General features: G+C 42.7%; 1 protein-coding gene across 1 annotated transcript in view; it reads left to right on the top strand.

Moving 5' to 3' along the window:
• traf3ip2a (TRAF3 interacting protein 2a) overlaps window positions 1-16,578 on the top strand; it is a 64,808-nt gene extending 48,230 nt beyond the window's left edge. The window contains 3 exon segments of the mRNA XM_073055926.1: window positions 3,876-3,992; window positions 10,124-10,198; window positions 14,911-16,578. Of these exon segments, the coding sequence (XP_072912027.1) occupies window positions 3,876-3,992; window positions 10,124-10,198; window positions 14,911-15,057 (339 nt within the window). The 3' untranslated portion in view covers window positions 15,058-16,578.
• The last annotated feature ends 987 nt before the right edge of the window (window positions 16,579-17,565 follow it).

The raw sequence follows: 17,565 nt of genomic DNA, 5'->3' as shown, positions 1-17,565 counted from the left end.
AAATGTCAGAGTTTCAGGGTAGATAGGGTGGGGGAACCTAGAGCATGAAGCATCATCTGAGAGCAAGAGGACACTTATTTAAAGTGCGATGAGCAAGATTTCATCTTCGTGAATCTTTGGGATGCTCCACAGAGAGCTGTAGAAACTAAGTGAATGAATATAGCTGAGTCTGAGCCAGAGGCTTAGATGCAGAAGAACAAAGTTTATTAGGACTGGGCATTTGAAGTCCAAGGTAAGATAGGCTGATCTTACTGAATGATAGAATAGGCTGGAAGACCAAGTGGTCCACTCCTCTTCCTATTTGTTTTGACTCTGTTTCTCTCTCACTGCCACTTTCTCAAGAACTGGGGAAGCCAGCCAGCAGATGCATAATCTTGAGTAATTCTGCAGATGCTGGAAATCCAAAGCAACACACACAAAATGCTGGAGGAACTCAGCAGGTCAGGCAGCATCTATGGAAATGAACAAACAGTCGACGTTTCAGACCGAGACCCTTCTTCAGGACTGGAAAGGAAGGGGGGAAGACGCAGGAATAAAAAGGTGGGGGGAGAGGATGGAGGATAGCTAGAAGATGATAGGTGAAACCTGGTGGGTAGGAAAGCTAAAGGCCTGGAGAGGAATGAATCTGATAGGAGAAGAGAGTGGACCATAGGAGAAAAGGAAGAAGGAGAGGACCCAACAAGAGGTTAGACTGTCATGTGCCCCGTGAGAGCTAAGTTTAAATTTTTAAATGACTTCGTACACCTCTCCATGATAGACAATAGACAGTGGGTGCAGGAGTAGGCCATTCGGCCCTTCTAGCCAGCACCGCCATTCATTGTGATCATGGCTGATCATACACAATCAGTACCCCGTTCCTGCCCTCTCCCATATCCCTTGACCCCGCTATCTATAAGAGCTCTATCTAACTCTCTCTTGAAAGCATCCAGAGACTTGGCCTCCACTGCCTTCTGAGGCAGAGCATTCCACATATCCACCACTCCCTGGGTGAAAAAGTTTTTCCGCATCTCTGTTCTAAATGGCCTACCCCTTATTCTTAAACTGTGGCCTCTAGTTCTGGACTCACCCATCAGCGGGAACATGCTTCCTGCCTCCAGCATGTCCAATCCCTTAATAATATATGTTTCAATCAGATCCCCTCTCATCCTTCTAGATTCCAGTGTATACAAGCCCAGTCGCTCCAATCTTTCAACATATGACAGTCCCACCATTCTGGGAATTAACCTTGTGAACCTACGCTGCACTCTCTCAATAGCAAGAATGTCCTTCCTCAAATTTGGAGACCAAAACTGCACACAATACTCCAGGTGTGGTCTCACCAGGGCCCCTTACAGCTGCAGAAGGACCTCTTTACTCCCATACTCAATTCTTCTTGTTATAAAGGCCAGCATGCCATTAGCTTTCTTCACTGCCTGCTGTACCTGCATGCTTGCTTTCATTGACTGATGTACAAGAACACCTAGATCTCATTGTACTTCCCCTTTTCCTAACTTGACTCCATTTAGATAGTAATCTGCCTTCCTGTTCTCACCACCAAAGTGGATAACCTCACATTTATCCACATTAAACTGCATCTGCCATACATTTGCCCACTCACCTAGCCTGTCCAAGTCACCCTGCATTCTCATATCATCCTCCTGACATTTCACACTGCCACCCAGCTTTGTGTCATCAGCAAATTTGCTAATGTTACTTTTAATCCCTTCATCTAAATAATTAATGTATATCGTAAACAGCTGCGGTCCCAGCACCAAACCTTGCGGTACCCCACTGGTCACAGCCTGCCATTCCGAAAGGGACCCGTTAATCACTACTCTTTGTTTCCTGTCAGCCAGCCAATTTTCAATCCATGTCAGTACTCTGCCCCCAATACCATGTGCCCTAATTTTGCCCACTAATTTCCTATGTGGGACTTTATCAAAAGCTTTCTGAAAGTTCAGGTACACTACATCCACTGGCTCTCCCTTGTCCATTTTCATAGTTACATCCTCAAAAAACTCCAGAAGATTAGTCAAGCATGATTTTCCCTTCGTAAATCCATGCTGACTCGGACTGATCCCTTTACTGCTATCCAAATGTGTCGTAATTTCCTCTTTTATAATTGACTCCAGCATCTTTCCCACTACTGACGTCAGGCTAACTGGTCTATAATTCCCTGTTTTCTCTCTCACTTCTTTCTTGAAAAGTAGGACAACATTAGCCACCCTCCAATCTGCAGGAACTGATCCTGAATCTATAGAACATTGGAAAATGATTACCAATGCGTCCACGATTTCTAGAGCCACCTCTTTAAGTACCCGGGGATGCAGACCATTAGGTCCCGGGGACTTATCAGCCTTCAGACTCAACAGTCTATCCAACACCGTTTCTTGCCTAATATAAATTTCCTTCAGTTCATCCATTACCCTAGTTCGTTTGGCCACTATTACATCTGGGAGATTGTTTGTGTCTTCCCTAGTGAAGACAGATCCAAAGTACCTGTTCAATTCATCTGCCATTTCCTTGTTCCCCCATTTCTGTCTTCAATGGCCCAATTTTGGTCTTAACTATTTTTTTGCTTTTCACATACCTAAAGAAGCTTTTACTATCCTCCTTTATATTCTTGGCTAGTTTACCTTCGTACCTCATTTTTTTCTCTGCGTATTGCCTTTTTTGTTCTCTCCTGTTGCTCTTTAAAAGCTTCCCAGTCCTCCGGCTTCCCGGTCATCTTTGCTATGTTATACTTCTTCTCTTTTATTTTTATACTGTCCATTACTTCCCTCGTCAGTCACGGCCGCCCCTTCCTCCCTTTAGGATCTTTCTTCCTCTTTGGAATGAACCAATCCTGCACCTTCTGCATTATTCCCAGAAATACCTGCCATTGTTGTTCCACTGTCTTCCCTGCTAGGGTATTGTTCCATTGAACTTTGGCCAGCTCCTCCCTCATAGCTCCATAGTTCCCTTTGTTCAGACCTTTGTGTCCCTTTGTGTCAGAGCCCTCAGACACCTCAAAAGCTCACATATGAAGGACGGTGAGCTGGGGTAACTGTTTTTCATTTTAAAATAATTATGCATTTTTGCCACATACAGTACTGTGCAAAAGTCTCAGGCACATATATAGCTAGGGTGCTTAAGACTTTTGCACAGTACTGTATTTGTCAATGTGAAGCGGAGAACAAGTTTGTAAATCTGGCGGGAGCTAACAATATTGGGATTGGTGAGCGTGGAGCGCTGCGAGAAGGTTGCGGCAGGGAAGAAGTACCAAGGGTGGGGGGTGGTGGGTGGGTGCAGACGCACCCAGCCCTGAGACACCAGGCAAGGTCATCTGATTCCAAACAACTGGTTTATTGATCATTACAGAATGTCTCTCTGGTGCTTCCTGCTCCCTCCCCTCTCCCTTCCCCTTTTCCCAACCATGATCCCCCTCTCCATGCCCTCTTGCCGCTCTCAATCCACAAGAGAGACCCCATATCAGAATCGGGTTTATCATCACTCACATATGTCATGAAATGTGTTTTTTTTTCTGTGGCAGCAGTACAGTGCAATACATAAAATAACTACAGTACCGTGCAAAAGTGTTAGGTACCCTGGCTATATATAAGTGCTTAAGACTTTTGCACAGTTCTGTACTGCTACTTGTTATATTCTTCTTTCGAAGGTTTTAATAAAATTCTAACTTTAGTACTGATTCCACCAAAGATCCTTAGACTGTACATTTGCTCAAAACAGACACGTGGAGACCTTTGTGGGGATGGGGGATAAAGTTTTGAAATTAAATAAACTTTAGAAAATCTCCAATTCTTTGACTTTGAATAGCTATATTGTCATTCATACCAACAGAACTTTTACATTAGCCGGATGTCACAGAGTCAGCAATTTTCTCTTTTTGTTTACAGAGAGAAGTGATGATCGTAATAGCGATTAGTCCAAAATACAAGCAGGACGTTGAGGGAAGTGGATTGGAGCAACTGAACGATGAGCACAGTTTGCACACAAAATACATCCACAGAATGGTGAGAGCTCCCGGGTACCTGACCTGTTTGTTCATTGGTCACCACCCCAGCACATCGGTGCAGTGTCCTAAAGCCATCCTTTCTCAGCTAATTCGTCAATCATCTTCCTTCATAAGGTTAGAAGTGTCCGTTCATCTTGTCATATCACAAAGTTCAAATCAATTCACAACTTCTCAGCAAATGAAGCAACCCATGCCTGCACATGTCAAGATGTAGACAATATCTGTGCATTGATTGAAAAGTGTCGGGTTATATTGAGCTATAGGAGTGCGAAGCTGACAACCACCTCCATAAAGGCGGTGCTTAAAACCACATAACCTTGATATTCACTGGCATTCATTTTCCAAAATTCCTAGCACTAACCTTATTAAGGAAACCAGTGACCAATACCTCATCTGGACCAGACACATAAGTACTCTGGCTGCAAGAGCTGGTCAGAGGCTGGGTATTCTGTAGCAAGTGACTCACCTCCAGACACCCAAAGAATATCCACCGTGTACGATGTAGAAGTCAGGAATGTGATGGAAGTCTCTCTAGTTATCTGGATTAGGGGTCCCCAACCTGTGGTCCATGGACCTGTTGCTTAATAGTATTGGTCCATGGCATAAAAAAGGTTGGGAACCCCTGGCCTAGATGAAAGCATAGCAAGCAACTCTCAGAAAGCTTGAGCCCGCTTGATTAGCAACCCATCAGTCATCCTGAACCTTCTACCTCTGCTGCACAGTGGCTGTTTTATATACCATTCACAAAGTGCACTGCAATTATTCACCCAAACTAAACCAGCAACACATCCCAAACCCCAACCTACATGTTCACCTCCAAGTGGAAATATTATTAATTCATCTTCACGGAGTCCAAATCCTGGAATATATCCTACCTATGACAGGCTGAGCGCATCAAACATTGGGCAGGACTCCAGGGGTAATTTCCACACTGTTCTTTGAGACAGTGCCAAGGGATCTATTTCAGCCAGAAGGGATGGTTAAATTTCTCATGCAAAAGAAGACAGTTCTGACTCATACAATACTGCAATTTCAGCCTATAATGTTTCCCATATAAGCCTCTGGTGTAGAATTTTAATGAACAACCTTCTGACCTTGAGGCAAAGTGTTACGAAGTAGAATCATTTGTAATCCCTCCCAGGTGAACTTATGCACACTTCATTACTTTGACTTTCCTGACCAATGATATGCTCCAGGATCTCAAAAATAATTTAAGGTTATTTGTGTTTCTCCAACCGTACTTTTGCACTTTATGATTGTCTTAATAGGGAGCTACTTGGGTGACACACAGCAAACTTTGTTTATTTGATGACTGCGACGGCACACCAGGTATAAATCAGTAGTGATACCTGTCATTGGCATGGCCCAGTCAGCTGTTCACACAGCTGCAGATCCAGCACCTGTGGTGAATTACACCCTGGTGTTTGAGGTTCACGGGCATCTGTAGCATTCAATAACAGCTACTCTTTTCTCGGGAATGCACCATTTATACAATTCTCCCAATAAAGCAGCTAAACTAATAGTGGTTGAGTTCTTTACCACCCATGACATGCAATTCATTATAAATGTCTTTTTTTCATCCTTTTGCTTGCCAGGACACATTATCCCACCTAAACTCACATGCGCACGTTGATTGTTGGGAGAATTGTCCAATGCAGTTCACCACTGCAAGTGAAATGGTACAATTAGACAAGACATTACCAGTCCCCATATAAGAAGTGATGGCTCCCCTTGTGTGTGGTGAAGATGTTAGATATGGTAGGAGTCACCACGTAAAGTGTACAAAGAAAGGCACCCTTGCGAACAGACACAAATTTGTCGTTAAAACATGCCACCGCATTTTTGTCTGATCTTCTCAGGCCGCTCGTGCCTTTTCTCCTGATAGGGACTCTATAGCCTCCTTCAAGACCATTGTAGGATGAAGTCATGCAGCTGCATTGCGATGATTGTAAGACCCAGGATGAAGCATCCGTGTTCCTCCAGTGAATTCGAAATCAGATTCATTCTCACTGACATGTTGTGAGATGTGTTGTTCTGCGGCGGCAGTACAGCTCAAGACATAGAAGTTACCACAGGCTACAAAATTAAATAGGTGGTGTGAAAGATGAATAATGAGACAGTGTCCTTGTGTTCATGGACCCTTCAGAAACCTGATGGTGGAGAGGAAGAAGCTGTTCTTAAAATATTGAGTCTGGCTCTTCAGGCTCCAGTACTTCCTCCCCGATGGTAGTAACACGGAAAGGGCATGTCCCAGGTGATGAGGCTCCTCAGTTACGGATGCCGCCTTCCTGAAGCAGCATCTCAGGATGTTGATCCGGGGTTGGGACTTGCGTGGATCCACAGTTTCAAGTGCACTACCAGTGGTAGCTGTGCCCTCATCTGTCTGCCCTCCAAGTTTCTGCTGAGAGATCTCTCTTCAGTTCTCTAAGATACTCCTTGAAACCCAGACCTTTGAGCAAAAGCTTCCAGACATTTGTGCTGAGAACTGTGTTTGAGTCAGTGTTGAATTCTATTTTGATATTTTTTTTAAAACAGATTTTAAAATCTACTTCCAGTTGTCCATCTATTTCTTTGTCAAGCTCACTGTTTAAAAAGCCTCACTGTGTGGCAGGAGATTTTATGTTTGGAGTGGTTGATGTGACACCAATCAAGTGGGATGCCTTTTCTTGATGGACAAGCCTCTTGAGAGTTGTTGGAGCTGCACTCACCCAGGCAGGTGAAGAGTGATCCGTCACACTCCTGATTTGTTTCTTACTGATCGTGGAAAGATTTTGGGGTGTCAGGAGATGTGTCAATTGCCACAGGATACGCAGCCTCTGACCTTCTCTTACAGCACAGTGTTTATGTGGCTGACTCCAACGGGGTTTCTGGTTAATGGTGACTACCTTTGGTGAACAGTGGCTACTGTGTGGACTACCTGTAAAATGAACTGCAGTTTTCACCTAGGGTACTCCGACAGCATCACTCAACCATATCACTTCTACAACCAAGTAGGGCGAGGAAGCATAAAGATGGGAAGTTTACCACTTGCAGGTTTCTCTATGTTAAATACCATCCTGATTTGAGATTTCCCATCCTTTGCAGTTCAAAAAGGTTCAAAGGTTCATTTTATTATCAAAGTATGTATCCAGTATACAACTCTGAGATTCATCTTCTCCAGATAGTCACGAAACAAAGAAAAATCGTGAAAGTCATTGAAAGAAAGGTAACAGTTGCCCCCCCCCGCACAAAATAAAAGAAACAAAAACTCGCAAACCCCAAGCACTCAACACCCTCGCAAAAAAAAAACCCACTAACATATAATCCACACGGAAACAGGGCAACAAGAACACCAAACCTCAACCCCCCTCCCTTGCAAAAATAAAATCAAACCCCAAACCCCCAATATGCCATTCGGCAACAAGAAAGAAAACACAGAAAACTGAAGGAGACCGATATGTACCACAGTCCACACCGATGATCACGCAAATCCCGGAATTCTGATAACATCCACCGACAGCATCAAGGAGAGCTTCCAAGGAAAGGAATTCGAACACCACGGCTTTCCGAGGAGAGCGACCCAATTCAGCGGCTTCCAAGTGAAGCCTGTTTGAGCACAGAGGCTTTCCAGTCATGTAGATCATCAGTTTGTGTAGATCCTGGAGCTCCCTACCCAACAGCACAGTGGGAGCCCCTTCACCAGGACCGCAGTGGCTCCCTCTGCCCAGGGTGTTGGCAGGGACGTGCCTTTGAGTGTCAAGGGTAGGTGTGCAGACTTTGTTTGATTGGAGGTCGGCATTTCCTGTGGAGTGAATGTTACTTGCCGTTTGTGAAGCCATGCCCAAACATTTCCTCGATCTTGTTGCATTCTGGTTTGAGCTGCTGCTTTTGCGGAAGTGGCCCTCGGGACGGAATGTTGTCCAATCATCCTTGAGCAACCCAACTTCCGACATCGTGATGGAAGGAAGGTCATTGATGATGCAGCCGAAGATGGTTGGGTCTAAAGCACGGCCCCGAGAAATCCTGTTACACCGTTCTTGGGGCTGGTTTGATTCATCTGCAACTACAGCCATCTTTCTTTGTGCAAGACGTGACTCCACCCTTTGGAATATTTGTCTGCTTGATGGCCATAGACTTCAGTTATACCAGAGTCCCCTGATGCCATATGTGGTCAAAATTTGCCTTGCCAAAAAAAAAATGCAGTTATTTGCACTTCACCTGTAGAATTCAGCTCTTTGATCCACATTCAGACTGACACTGTGATGAGGGCTGTGGGAGAGAGGTCGCAGTAAAGCCCAAACCTGCATCCGTGAGCAGCTACACAGAATAATCTTGATCTCCAGGAATGTGTTTGTTTATTACTTTACTGTCGTCAAACAATTGATACTTGAGCATACAATCATCACAGCGATACTTGATTTGCGCTTCGCGGTCCATAGAGTACAAATCGATAGTAAATATAATAAAAATTTAAATTATAAATCATAAATAGAAAAGGGAAAGTAAGGTAGTGCAAAAAAAAAGAGAGACAGGTCCGGATATTTGGAAGGTACGGCCCAGATCCGGGTCAGGATCCGTTCAGCAGGCTTATCACAGTTGGAAAGAAGCTGTTCCCAAATCTGGCCGTACGAATCTTCATGCTCCTGAACCTTCTCCCGGAGAGAAGAGGGACAAAAGTGTGTTGGCTGGGTGGGTTGTGTCCTTGATTATCCTGGCAGCACTGTTCCGACAGCGTGCGGTGTAAAGTGAGTCCAAGGACAGAAGATTGGTTTGTGTGATGTGCCGGGCTGTGTTCACGATCTTCTGCAGCTTCTTCCAGTCTTGGACAGGACAACTTCCATGCCAGGTTGTGGTGCACCCTAGAAGAATGCTTTCTACGCTGCATCTATAAAAATTAATGAGGGTTTTAGGGGACAGGCCAAATTTCTTCAGCTTTCTCAGGAAGTAAAGGCACTGGTGGGCCTTCTTGGCTGTGGACCTTTCCCTTTGAGTATACAGTGCACTGCCATAAAAGCAAGTGTCATTGCTGCATCCAGTAAAGAAACCGCTCACTTGCACAATACTGCCAAATGCAAAGCAAATTTGCACACTGACAGAAAGATATCTGCTTATAGACATCAACAAAGTTATTGATGCAGGAAACTGGCTCGTGCAGTTTCTGGCTGCCGGTGTTTCAAGGAATCTAGAAGAATGAGGCTACTCTCCTCTCACGTTGGATAGTGTTTCCATGAGGAAAGTGATAAATGTTCACAGACATCCATTGTTAAGTAGAAGGTTAGACTGCAATGTCAATGCACAGTTTAGGAAGTGCTGAAGTTTGGCAAGGTGCAATAATTTTCAGAATCAGAATCTGGTTTAATCGCCCCGGCGTATGTCGTGAAATTTGTTGTTATGTGGCAACAGTACATTGCAATACATAATAATAAAAACTGTAATTTACAGTGAGTATATATTATCTTTACAAAGTTATATTAAGTAAGGGCAAAAAGAGAAAAAAAAGAAAAAGTAAAAAAGTAAGAAAAAGGAAAAAAAAGTAAAAAATAATCATTACATAACGTCATAATGGCATTGGTCTTGTTGGTGGCATTTGTTAGTCTGTATGAGCCTTCCTGATAAAGGTGGATCAAAGTAAGGCCACCAGGGATAATAATCCTCATTCAAACCCAGTCAGACATATGGGTGTTGGCTGCTGCAGTTTTTGCATTAGGTAGAGATAGTTATCAAGTCATACAGCGTGGAAATGGGCCTTATGTTTCAACTGATCCTAACCGATCCCATTTTATCACACTTTCTCATCAGCTTCCCCCACCTACGCGCTAGGTTTGATTTAGAGTGGCCAATTTACCTGCCAACCTGCATTCTTTGGGATGTGGGCGGAAACCAGAATGGCTGAAGGGATCCCACATGGGCACGGGGAGAATAAGATAGAACCAGAGGACAAAGTCATACTTCAGTTGCTGAACCTATGAGGCAGCATTTCTGCAGTTTTGTCATTAAGCCTCTTTAATTTTTGGGGCTTTTCCTTCCTATCTGGAGCAAATTTCAGCCCTAGATGTCAACCAGGGTTAATACTAAAGTGTCCCACTGGAGTTCATGGGGTATTTTCTAGTGTTTACAGAGCAGAGCTATAAATATGTTCTCTTGTTTCAGATGCAGATTGAATTTATACAACAAGCAAGCATGAACTTTAGGTTTCTTCCAATACTTTTTCCGAATGCTACCAAGGCAAGTAAAACCTAATGTTCTATTCATTCCACCAAATGTACACATATAGGCCCAACAAGAATACTGTATGGAATTTCTAAAAGTAAACCAACACATAGCTCTGTCCTTCTCAAAATAAGTGATCACTCACAAAGTTAAGGGGAAATTCATTCTCTTGAGGAACTGTGAATCCCTGAAATATGCAGCTTTGAAGAGCAGTTGGATGCTGGTCCAGTGAGTATATCAATGGCTGCATTAGAGGAGGACAAAATGGAAGGAGAAAATAAAGGCAAAGGCTCAAATGATCCATATTGTTAATGAGGCATGCTACAGGCTTGAGGACCCACATCACTTCTTCCTTCACTGACATTCCCAATTTCTATAGAGCAAAGTCCTTCATTACAGAGTCAAAGAGTCAAGAGTGATCTATTTGACAAAAAGTACACTTTATTAAATTTTAGTCAATGTTAAATCTGATCACAAAAGTAACCAATCTAAGGATTATTTGCCATTTTCCCAACATCAAGCTAAAGCACACAGCCCTGCATATTCATTATTATTTGAAGCTTACCATAAGATATAGGAGCAGAATTAGGCCATTTGGCCCATTGAGGCTACTTTGTCATTTCATCATGACTGATCCATTTTCCCTCTGAACCCCAGTCTCCTGCCTTCTCCCCATAATCCTTTCATGTCCTGACTAATCAAGACTGTATCTATTTCTGCCTTAAATACGCCTAAAAACTTGGCCTCCACAGCCACCTGTGGCAATGAATTCCACAGATTCGCCACTCTCTGGCTAAAGAAATGCCTTCTCATCTCAGTTCTTAAAGGACACCCTCTATTCTAAGGCTGTGTCCTCTGTTCTTAGACTCTCCCACCATAGGAAGCATCCTCTCCACATTGACTCTGTCAAGGCTTTTCAACATTCAATGAGCTCCCCCCTCATTCTTTTGAATTCCAGTGAATACAGGCCCAGAGGCAGCAAACGCTCTTCATATGACAAGCCATTCAATCCTGGAATCATTTTCGTGAATGTCCTTTGAACCCTCTCCAGTACACTAAAATATGAAAACTAATTGGCTTTTGCTACTTATTCTTTGTGTGTGTTGTAATTTAACCCAGGCAACCTGTTCATATTCTATACCTTCGCAGTACGGTCCAGGTCAATTTTGACACGGCCCAAGATTCCCCTCATAACAAGTGTCTATACCAAATTTTGAACCACAGATCTATTTAGAATGTATAAATAGCCTATCTGACATTAATAAATGGGTGATTAATCCTTAGTTAATGTTTCAGAGATCTAAAATCCATTTCAATAGATACGGGTCAAATTTGACCCAGAACAGCCTCAATGTACAAAAATTTGTAGCACCTGTACAAAAGTATAAAATTTTAAAATATTTTCACTTTTGCGCATCTTGGGTCACTTTAGGAAAAGTCATCAAATTTCAGCTAAAAAAAAATGGCATTTAGGGTGTTTTTACAGCTGTCAAATGTCAAAATGGGTCAAATTTGACCCGAAAAGTATGAAGGGTTAATAATATAACCCAAGATGCTGTATTACTAATATGTAGGAAAGATTATAACTTTGTTCTATGTTGATATTTTAAACTGCAAGTTTAATATTTCTCCTCAAAGAAACATATTTGTCCTTTTATAATTAACATTACCATCGCAGACATGATGGCTGTGCAATCCTGGAAAAATACATGGTTTTTTTTGTAACTTTTACAAAACCGTCAGGCAGTTTAAGAATGTGAACTCAGAAGAACTAGGAGCAAAGGTAGGTTATAAGTTCCCTCAAACCTACTGCTATATTCAGTAAGATCATGGCTTCAATACCATTTTCCTGACTGTTTCCTAAACCCCTTCATTCCCCCATGGTCTAGATGACCATTGGTCTTTGTCTAGAACATAGAAAATGGAAGAGTGCAGCACAGGACTAAGCCCTTGGACCCATGATGAAATGTCAACTAACTAAACTATTAATTAAATGCCTAATCAAATTAATCCCTTCTATCTACACAATGTGCATGCTCCCCCATTCTTTGCACATTCATTTGCCCATCTAAGAGATTTTTAAATGCCTTTATTGTATGTGTCTCTGTTACCATCCCTGACAGCATATTCCAGACACACACCGTGCTTTGTGTGTAAAATTAACTGCCCATATCCATCTCCTTTGAATGTATCCTCTCTGAACTTAAATGCCCTCTAGTATTAGACATCACAACCTTGGGAAAAAGGTACCAGCCGTCTGCTCTGTTTACATCTCTCATAATCTTATAAACTTCCATCAGGTCTTCCCTCAACTTCTGCCTCTAAAGAGAAACCATCCCAGTCCATCCAACTCTTCCCCATAGCACATGGTTTTAATCAAGGAAGCATCTCTTCTGCACCCTCTCCAAAGCCTCTGTGTCCTTCCGACAATGAGGTGACCAGAACTGAATGCAATTACAATATTCCAGAGACAGCCTAACCAGAGTCTATTAATAACAACTCCGCCTTTCCTGATCGGCAGGTGCGTATCCCTCCTCATTTCAATCTTAAGTAGCTGATCCTTTACTCCAAGAATATAGCTGATACACTCTTCCACCAGCAAGTACATTGGAAACCAACCTCCTCCTTCAATGTCCTGTAGGTTTTAAATAATCAACTCAATGATTTGATTAACTGCATAAAAAGGCACATTTATACAGCACCTTGCTCAGTCTGGGGATGGTCCCAAACACTTTACAATTACTGATGTGCAGTTTGTTGCTGTGATGGAGGTATTCCTGCAGCCAGTTTGTTTGCAGTAAGGATCCTCTCATCCATAAGGTGCCACTTCCAGCAGACATGTTGCCTCTCAGTATTGGACTGATGCATCAGCCTAGATTTTTAGGCTCAAGTGTCTGATGTGGAACATGAACCTCCTATTTTTTTTCTACTGTATTACATGAAAGATGGAACTAACCAAGCCACACCCAATGCCAGAACAGATTCATACAAATGTAGCATTCACCTTTCACTTGGGTTGCACAGGTTGCCGTGGTGACATGGAGAGAACTTGCCCAGTTTGTGGATGTTTGTTGCTGACACGTTGTGTGCAGTGCAGTTTGGCCCAACAAAGATATACCGAACTTTTACTAAAGTAAGAGCATTCATAGCAGTTAACTGGGCATATTCTGGAGTTATTGGAACATATGGAAACCTGTGGCTAGTGGATCTGTGCCAAGACCTTTGTGTGTTGGTGATAATATGGTAGCAATTTAGATATGGATGTAGGAGGTGTGATTTGTAAGATTGTAGACGATATGCAAATTGAAGATGTTGTGGATATTGAGGAAGGTTGTCTAAAGCTGCCAGAGATTATGGAAAGTTGAGCAAAACATTGGTAGATGGATTTTCATCCCAACAAGTGTAAAGTGATGAATTCAAGGAAGTCAAATAAGGGTAGGGTAGGACATTCTGCATACTGTAAATGTTAGGGCTGTTGATGAATAAGAGAGACCTCCAAGTCCATAGTTGCATGAAGGTGGCAACACAAGTCCATAAGGTGGTGAAGAACACATATAGCATGTTTACCTTCATAGGTCAGGACAAAGAACAAAAAATTTTGTATGAAATATTGCAATTTTTAAAAAGAGTGGTTAAGTCACACTTGGAGTATCGGTTGGAGGACTTTAATTATGTGGAGAGATGGAACAGGCTGGGCTTGTTTTCCCTGGAATCGAGGAAACTGAGGGGTGACCTGATAGAGGTACACACAATTATGAGAAGCATAGGCAGAATAAATAATCAAAATCTTTCTCCCACTGTGGGGTATCAGAAACAAGAGGGTTTAAGGTGAGAAGGAGTTCTAAAGGAAGTGTAAGGGTAAGTTTTTTTTTAAACAGAGCGTAATTAATAAAAAAAATTACACAGACATTTAAATAAACAGGGAAGAGAAAGACACAGAACTAATGCAGACAAATGAGATTATGGTAGATGGTCAAAAAGGTTAGCATGGACTTGATTTGGTGCTGTAGACTCTGTTAACACTAAGCTCTACAAAAAAAACAATAAACTCAAATGTACATAGAATACTTCAAAGGGTTATTTCTGGATAAAATATTTTGAAGCAAGTATACTATACTCTATGCGATACATAAAGCCAACCCACATAGAATAAAAATATGAAAAAAGCACTGACCAAATAAGCAAGACAACAACCCATGGATGATATTGCTTTTTAATTCTGCTGAACTTAAAAGCAACAGCATGAAAAATGTCCTCACAATTCTGCTGCTTTTCATGAAGCTCCTGTTAGAACATAAAAAATTAAGCACAAGAACGGCCCCTTCAGTCCACAATGTTGTGCCAAATTAATTTAGCTAATGATACCTAATTAAACTAATTCTTACTGCCTGCACGTTGTCCATATCCCTCCATTCTCTGCATATTCATGTATTTATTTAAGATTTCTCCACCACTCACAGCTGCTCATTCCAGGCATCCACTGCTCTCTGTGTAATATTATTGCCCCACGCATCCCCTCTGAACTTTCCGCCTCTCACCTTAAATGCATGCCCTCTAGTTTTAGACAGAGAAGGAGATAGCAGCTGTCGACTGTTATTGATAGTGTAGTGTTACCCCAGGTTTCCACTGCTTTAACTAATTGCAACTTGCTGAAGTGAATGAGCACTTTGTCTTCCACCAGTCTGTGTTGCCTTGTATGCTCTGTAACATTCTCCCTTACATTACAGGCACACGTGCCCAGCTGGCTGCAGAATACACACATCTACAATTGGCCAAGAGATCAGAAGCGAATCCTCCTCCGACTGCTGAGGGTAGAAGAGTATGTTGCTCCACCAATTGGACAGTTGCCCACGATTCAAACAGTCCCTCTTTGATTCCTTTATTTCATTGACCTATTTTGTTTTGAATTAACCGTCTGCATACATTCTTGACTCAATAGAGGCCACCTTGTTAAAGTGGACTGCGTAGAGGTTACTGTAATTGCCAAGCTGGGTCAGTGTTTGATCAATACGTTTCTCTTTGGTGAGTTATCGTGCAGTGGATTGGCTGCTGCACCCACTCGGTCAAGGTCAACCCTGGGATTGTCTGTGACCTCTGTAAATCTGAAAAAATGCTTCAAACATCATCAATTTGCATGTCATTGGCAAACTTACAAATCAGACCTAATGCATGCGACATGCTGGCTGCCCATCAGGCAGGGAGCATCTCACACATAACATACTTTCTTAAAAAGCCCTCCACCTGGTGAGCAGTGGAAGATTACAAGACGGGTAACAAAATGTCCCCTCCCGGCTGGCCTTATTACTCTAGATGTTAGAGTCATCACAGAATGAGGAACTCCTACCCGGGCTTTTTTGCTTCCTGTTATCTATTTTCAGAGTGACCACAAGCGCTGGGGAAACCTCATTGCCAGAGGCAGTGGAGAAAGCAGAACAATAAGAACATTGACAGGCAGACGCTTATTAAAAGAATAGCTATGTTTTTAAACATGTCCTTTCTCCCTCAGGTTCTCAGCTCTGGTGTTTGCCGCAGCCACTCTGGCCATTAGCAAGCACCACATTCGAGACATTCTCTTCGTAAAGACTTTGCTCTTAATTTCCCCTGTTGAACTTATGAAAAAGGGAAAGCAAGGTACACATTTTATACTGTTTCTTAAAAGAACGGGATGCCTCTGAATACTTCTCTGCCGGTGAGGTATTTCAGCAGATGTTGCAAGAACTTAATGCAGATAATCTGTGCACAGCAAGTTCCGTTGTCAAAGACATGATAATGGCCAAGACATGCGATAAGGTAGTTAAGTCACATGCCTTTCCTAGAAGTAGTACTACTGGATACTTTACATTCACCGAGTCAAACGTACCTCTCAGCCCGCATTGCTATGCCAAACCAATTAAATAATTAAATGGGTAATCAAATGGTTAACTAAACTATTCTCTTTTGCCTACATAAATGTCCATATCCTTCCATATTCCTCACATTCATGTGTCTATCTAAACATCTCTTAAAATCAGTGCAAGGCCAATAAAAAGAGGGGAGGTGAAAGTGGAGCGTCCACTGTGTGAGTGGGCCAGTGTTAGAGTGGTTAGACACTGCAGGCTTGGGCAAGCACAAACATAGGTTCTAAGTAAGTTTCTAGTAAGTATTTTTTCTCTGTTAGTACACTGAGAATGGGTGCAGAGGTAGTGGTATGTTCTTTATGCAAGATGTGGGAAATCTAATAAAAAGGGAAGTGGAGCTGCAGCTAGGTGACGTTTGGCTCATACGGGAGAATGAAGCGGTGATAGATAGGAGCTAAAGGGAAGTAGTCACTTCTAAGTTGCAGGAGGCAGGTAGCTGGGTGACTGCCAGGAGAGGGAAAGGGAATGCCAATGCAAAGTACCCATATGGCCTTAATAACTTTGGATACTGTGGTGTGGGTGGGGGGGGGGGGCGCGAAATTACCTACTAGGGAGAAGCAGCAGTGACTGAGTCTGGCTCTCTGGCTCAGAAGGGTAGGGGGAAGAAGAGGAGTGCAGTAGTGAGAGGGGATTCCATATATAGAAGAGCAGAAAGCAGATTCTGTGGATGTGAAAGAGACACCGGATGGTATGTTGACTCCCAGGTGCCAGGGTCAGGTATGTTTTGGACCGGGGCCACGGCATTCTAAAGGGGGAGAATGAACAGCTAGAAGTTGAGGTACATATTGGTACCAATGACATAGAAAAAGGGAGGAGCTCCTGGAGAGAGAATATAGGGAGTTAGGTAGAAAGTCAGGGTAGTAATCTCTGGATTGCTGCCTATTGCCACGTGCTAGCGAGGGTAAGAATAGGATGATTTGGCAATGAATGTAAGGCTGAAGAACTGGTGTATGGGGCAGGGTTTCTGATTTCTGGATCATTCTGGGAAAGTTATGACCCGTACAAAAAAGATTGGTTACACCTGAACTCAAGGTGGACCAATAACCTTGTGAGCAGGTTTGCTGGAGCTGTTGAAGAGGGTTTAAACTAATTTGGTAGGGGGATGGGAACCAGGGTAATAGGCCTGAGGGACAGATGGTATACAACTAAACACAGTGTGGAGTGAGAAAGGACAGGCAGTTAATAGGGCAAAATTGCAGTAAGTGGGATGGATTAAAGTGTAACAGAGAGTCAAATTCAAAAGGGGTGATGAATATAGGACTGAAGGTGTTATATTTGAATGCACACAGTATATGGAGTAAGGTAGATGATCTTGTGGTGTAATTAGAGATTGGTAGCTATGATTTTGTGGGCTGAAAGAATATCATAGCTGAGAGCTCAGCATTCAAGGATACACATTGTATCGACAGGGCAGGCAGGTAGGCAGAGGGTGTGGGTGGCTCTGTTGGTAAGAAATTCTTAAGAAAAGGTAACATTAGATCAGAA

Source organism: Hemitrygon akajei, chromosome 9 (genome assembly GCF_048418815.1).
Source record: "Hemitrygon akajei chromosome 9, sHemAka1.3, whole genome shotgun sequence".
NCBI lineage: Eukaryota > Metazoa > Chordata > Chondrichthyes > Myliobatiformes > Dasyatidae > Hemitrygon > Hemitrygon akajei.
This window is presented reverse-complemented; position numbering and strand designations above follow the sequence as displayed.